The 6,400-nt window shown below is 34.4% G+C and overlaps 1 protein-coding gene and 1 long non-coding RNA gene across 2 annotated transcripts; one reads left to right on the top strand and one right to left on the bottom strand.

Annotated features, from left to right (window-relative positions):
* LOC107634350 lies at positions 3,052 to 4,226 on the bottom strand. The gene is made up of 2 exons (XM_016337873.2): positions 3,698 to 4,226; positions 3,052 to 3,577 (listed from the first exon to the last, which is right to left on the bottom strand). Exons 1-2 carry the CDS (start codon positions 3,934 to 3,936, stop codon positions 3,238 to 3,240), a joined length of 579 nt encoding a protein of 192 aa, XP_016193359.1. The 5' UTR covers positions 3,937 to 4,226; the 3' UTR covers positions 3,052 to 3,237.
* LOC107634351 lies at positions 5,483 to 6,068 on the top strand. The gene is made up of 3 exons (XR_001618858.2): positions 5,483 to 5,677; positions 5,796 to 5,902; positions 5,945 to 6,068. It is a non-coding gene; the product is annotated as an uncharacterized LOC107634351 (long non-coding RNA).

Here is a 6,400-nt window from a genome sequence, read left to right as displayed (position 1 = left end):
TCTTTGACGGAGACTATGACAGATGGTAGGATGAATGGTTGAGGACGGTGTAGGAGAGATTATGTTTGATTTGGAAGCAGGAGACGAGGTTAAGGATTGTGAAGGAGGGAAAAAGATGAACTGAGGTGTATTAGGTTGATGATGAAGTATGGGTGGGTCAATGGGTAATGGTTCAGGCCCAATGGAAAGGGAAATGGGTTGTTTGGTTGGTGTTTCTGTTTCGGACATGTATGGGTTTGGTATGTTTAAAATAGATTTAGTACTAGTGGCAAAAGGTATTACCATTTCATAGAAAACAATGTTTCTGGACATTTCAAACTTTTTATTTTCCAAAATGTAAACAACGTACCCTTTAATTCTATTCTTAAAACCAAGAAAAACAGCTTTCTTCGCCCTTGGATCAAATTTAGAACGATTAGCCATGAGAGTTGATACATAGCATAAGCAACCAAAAACCTTTATATCATTATAATTAGGAGATTTATTAAATAAAATTTTAAAAGGAGTTTTAAAATTATTTACAGAAGAAGGGACTCGGTTAATTAGATAAACTGCATGATTGATAGCATAGGACCAAAATGATAGATATAAATTAGATTGAAACATGAGAGCACGAGCCACATTTAAAATATGTTGGTGCTTACGTTCCACTCTCCCATTTTGTTCAGGTGTTTCAACACAACTACGTTGATGAATTATGCCTTTTGAAGAAAAAAATTATGTAAGAGAAATTCCGGTCCATTGTCGGAACGTATATACTTAACTTTGGAGTTAAATTGTGTTTCGACCAATGCAAGAAAATTCTTGATATGATTTTGTACTTCGCTTTTTTATTGCAATAAAACTACCCAAGTGAAACGGTTGAAATAATCAACAATAGTTAAAAAATATTTATGATTATGGATTGAATTTTGTTGAAATGGTCCCCATATATCAAAATGCAATAATTCAAAAATTATATTAGCTTTATTAAAACTTGGAGAGAATGAAAGTTTCTTTTACTTAGAAAAATGACAAACATCACAAGGCTCATCATGAGGCATAGAAATAAAGGGAAATTGTCTATGTAAAAATTTTAATCTTTGTCTAGAAAGATGTCCTAAACGAAAATGCCATAAATTGAAAGGTGTAATGGGTGTTGAATGAGTGGTGTTTATTGTATGAGTAGGAAATTGATTATTTGTTGTGATGGAGGTTTCAAGGACATACAACCCTTCTTTCATGCTACCCAAACCAATCATCTTCAAATTGTTGTCCTGTAAGAAACAAGAAGAGTGTGAAAAAGTAAGTTGACAATTGATTATTGAAGTTATTTTTGAAATAGAAATAATATTAAAATTGAAGTGAGGTAGGTAAAGAACATCATGAAGAGTTAATGAAGTTGAAAATTTAACAACACCTTTATAAAAAGAAGTAACTTTAGAACCATTAGGCATATGAACAATAACTGGATCAATTTTAGAAAAAGATATGAACCAAGATAAATTGGAAGTAATATGATCCGTGGCACCAGAATCAATGATCCAAGTGCCTGTAAATTTATTTTGTGCAGTAAAATTATTTAAAATAGAATAAGTGTGAAATGAACACAAATAATGGGTACCCAAAGTTGGGTCAGGAAGAAACCCAATTTGGTTGGAGGATGAGAGGCTTTTATCCTTGCTGTCTGAAGATTGAGATTCAGCCTTTTTCAAAAATGCCAAAAGGATGTTGTGTTGGCTGGAGTGAGGCCCAAAGCCTGCTCTGTGTGTGTTCTCTGAGGAGTTATTTCTTCATGAACTAGGGCATGAGAGGAAACTGGCGGCGTGGGAGAGTCAGGAGGCGGTGTCCACACAAAGCTGGCATTAGCAGAGGCAGAGGCACGATCAAAGAATCGTGGTCTCCTTGGATGACGCGGGTGGCCGAGAGGGTAGCCATGTTTGTTATAACAAACATCCACGGTGTGTCCCCTTTAACACAGTAAGAGCAAACCTTCGAAGAACCGCTGCTGCCGCGTCCTGGGTTTGAAGAAGCATACCCACGACCACGGCCAAGAGGAGGACGACGAGCTTCTATGGCAGTAGCAATAGTTCGTTGATCGTCCAAAATTCCAGATGCATTTTGAAGTTGACGTTCGTGTTGAACGACAAGAGCGAACACCCTGGTGACAAGCGGAAGAGGATCAAGAAGAAGAACTTGTGATCGAACTACAGAAAAATGCTCATCAAGACCTTTAAGGAGTCGAATGATAAAATCTTGTGTGCGATGTGTTTTGGCTGGGCAATTACAGACGGAAAGAAGACGTGAGATATCAAGCTCTTTCCACAATGTCTTCAAAGAGGTATAAAATTTTGTTACTGACTGATTTTCTTGTCTAAGAGCATAAATTTCTTCTTGTAATTCTGCAATACGAAGAAGATCACTTTGAAAAAAACGCTCTTTAAGGTCAGTCCATACAGAAGAGGCAGTAGAAAAATAAACAACACTTTGAGTAATAGAGGAAGAGAGAGAATGAAATAGCAAAGACAACACTAGATTATTGCAACGCTCCTATATTGAAAACAAAGAATCATCAGTTAGAGGAGAAGGAATAGAACCAGTGAGAAAGCCATATTTGTTTTTGGGGATGATGGCCATAGAAAAGAATCGACACCAAGAGTGATAGTTATTGCTAGTAAGGACAGGAGTAACAAGGACAGATGTTGGATTTTCACTAGAATGAATATAGAAGAGGTTAGTGGGATCTTGTGCTACGTTAGAAGATAATTCTACCGTTAGAGGAGAAGAAGATAATGGAGACTGATTATTTGGGTTTGAAGTTTTCACTATGGGTACCAACAGAGTTCTTTTTTGAGCTCTAATACCATAACAAGAAAATAAAAGATATGTATTAAAGTTGTTGTTTACATGATACAGAGTCATGCTATTTATAAAGATATTTTAAACTAACCTCATAAATATTTAGCTATCAACTACTAACTCTCAACTACTTATTTATTACTCTAACACAACTACTTATTATTGTTCTAATAAATTAAAAGGAAAGAGAAGAAGAAGAAGAATAAAAAAAAATAGCAGATAACTCAAATGACTTACATAAACTTAAATGTTAAAATTGTTTGTAGTTGAGAATTTTTGATAACGATTGGCTAAGACTAGAACAACATAAATAGCCAAGCAACAAAATTGACGATTGTAGACCCAAAAAGTAAAATGGTGGAATTCAAAATCCTGGCCAATAATATAATGGATTTCAAATTAAAAATTCTTGTGTACATTAGAACGCGTAGATGCTCCAAAGAGAGAACTACTACTACTAATGCTGAGTCTCTGTTTATTAGTTACTAGAGAAGCAAAAGAAGATCCCCTTGACGGTGGCTTCTTTGATATTTTTGCCTTGGGACTAGTGTACGAAGATGATATTCTCATCATTCTTCTGTTACTAGTATCCAAGCCTCTCCATGATTTCATTATTCTGTTTCTGTTTCTGTAACGGCTGCTACCATTTTCTTTCTTAGCAAGATTTTCTATGCTCTGCACCCTCTCTAAACAAGTGAAAGATTCTGCTTTCCCTTGGTAAAACATGGACAACCCTCTCCTGCATACACATACATTTGTATCAGATATCATTTTAATTTTAAATTAGCTAGGTAGAAGTTAGCAACTAGAATCCAAGTTAATTAAAAGGGCATGCATATGCATGAAGGAAATGGCTTACTTTATCGGGAGATGGTTCATGAGTTCTGACAGCTTGTATAGAGGGCCGTTTGAATTCGATGACGATGACGAGGAGGATGCATCCTCAGCGAACTCATCATCTGTTGAAGAAGATGAACACGCGGAGTTCATTGAATCTTCTGATGAGATGGATCCCGTGGATATTGAAGCGTCACATATATCATCATCGTGATCACCATCCTTAACAACCCAGTTATTATTGTTACCATCCATGATCATAAAGAAGAAGAAGGAAGTAAGATGGTGCTTTTATGGTAACTATATATGGAACACAGGAGCTAGGGGGACGAACTAAGAATTTAAGATCACTTGATTACAAAAGATATGATATGGCAATCATTCCTCATAGTAACAACATTGGTGTTGTCTTGTATTGTATGTAAAAGAAAAGACAACCAATGGAAATTTGGAGATTTGGACAACAGCATGGTTGGGTGTTTTTATATTACTTAGGTATGAATTGTAGGACAAGATAGACTTTTTTTTATTATTTATTTAAAAATAAATAATAAATGTATGTAGACGGTGGTACATCACATTACATTTTGTCATGGTAAGTATAGCTTGTGGCACACTTGTTATTAGGGGATAGGCAGAGGATAAGGACTAAAAATTGGAGACAGCCATATCCTGAGCCACCGTCTTAACTTGTTTAATATAATTTTTGAGGCGTGAGATTAGCACTGGCCCCTCATATACTCTGTTTTGCTTCTTAAACCCATGACAAAACACAATATTCGTTTCAAATACAAAAACGTTTTTCACCCCAACCGACGAGTAGTAATGCGAATGCCTAAATAATTAACAGATGTGATTGCTAAACAAAGTAATTCATTAGCATAATTGAAATTAGAGATAAAGAGAATGATAAGAGTTGTTGAATGTAAGTTGAGAAAAGATCAAACAGAATAATAAAAAAAACATACCTCCAAAATTGAAAACTATATATTCCAAATCAATGTTATTATTTCTGAAAACGTAATCTTCAAATTTGAACCAAGTAAGGTGCCACATATTATTGTTATCCTTATTCTACAAGATATACTGAGCAAAATTTTTGTAAAAAAGTAATCTAATGCAATAGCGAATTTTTCGTTTAAAAAATACAAGTTAAGCAACTAGTGTAGTTGAATTTTTCTCCGTCCAAACAAATTAAACCTAGTTTCATTTTGAAAAACTAAGCTTTGACCTTATATGCAAAGTGAGTGAGCACGATAAACATCATTCCATCACTTTTGTAAGAAGGCTCTGTTTATTTGAAGAATTGTTCATGGTTCTTGTTCTAGTGTTATTGGATACTGAATTTGTCAAAATATTAAATAATCAATATTTAATTTAAAAAATACAAAAACTAATAAATTTTGAGTATTTGATATTTATTCTATAAAGTAAATTCAATAAATTTAACACCAAAATAAATGTTGGGTAGCTAGCTCGATCTCTTTGTCATATCGTATGGTGCCTGCTTGGTTTCCTTAGCAGACTATTCAACCCTTGCCAGTTGGCATATTCTAATTGGATGTTAACACAGCAAGTCAGCAATATGAGTTTGGCAGCATTGGTTTACATGACCCCTAAAGCTAATATACTATGCATAAACGAGAATGTTACTATGTACTATGTTGATGTATCACAAATTAAGATGAAGCTGAAGTGGATCGGATTTGTACGAGAAGGATATGACGTGAGGATATAAGGATAAGAAGGTTGATTTAGTTAATAAATAAGCATGACTGTATTAGAGAATTAATGGCCATGCAAGTAGCTAGGCCTCGTCACAAATGAAATTAAATTAAATGATATATAATTGATATGCGTCGATACCTAAAACCCATTGATTTAAGGGCCTCGTGAGTTGTTCCCTCAACAGTTAACACCATCCATTCTTGTCACGAAAACGCCCCCACAGACGCAATCACAATCTCATCCCTTATTTACCTCCAATTATTTTCTCTGGCCTGTGGGTTCATCTCTATTCTCTACCTCCTCTTTCCTCTGTTTTTTAAGAATTTAACTAATATTTTATTTTATTTTATTTTATTTTATTTCATGAGTAACTGATCATCCGATCCATACAGATAGGTGGCCAGGTGAAGATCTCAATTTGAATTAAAGGAAGAGATCCATGTATATTCCCGGACGCGTAGCTCGATCACAAATATTATTGCATATATGCTAAGTGTTGGTTATGGATGAATTTCTAATAATAGAAAACACAATTATTAAGATTTTGAGAGCAGCCGGATAAAATAGTGTATTATTATTAGCATAACAACAATATTATTCCTGAGAGTATAAAATCGGTATTTATTTTTATAAAAATATTTTTATATTCTTAAACCTTTATCTTTATATAAGTAGATACCTATAAAATATTCCAACACTTCTTTAAGTCTTAACGATGCAATTGAAATTTAAACCAAAGAATGAACCTAGAATTAAGTGAACCAATATTGGTGTTGATAATTATTGTTGAAGAAAAAATGTGCTACGAAAGCCCATATTTTGGATATGGCAATTTATGCCCTAAATGCACAAGGATCCAACTTAACCAAAATAAATGTTTTAATATTAGGGGTGATAAAATGAGTCGAACTTATCATATTAACTTGTCAAAATCTAGGGGTAGTAAAACGGGTCAAGTCTGTCGGGCCGATCCGCTAAATTCGCTAAAAAAGGCAGG

The sequence above is a fragment of the Arachis ipaensis genome, chromosome B03 (genome assembly GCF_000816755.2).
Source record: "Arachis ipaensis cultivar K30076 chromosome B03, Araip1.1, whole genome shotgun sequence".
In the NCBI taxonomy this organism is placed as follows: Eukaryota; Viridiplantae; Streptophyta; class Magnoliopsida; order Fabales; family Fabaceae; genus Arachis; species Arachis ipaensis.
This window is presented reverse-complemented; position numbering and strand designations above follow the sequence as displayed.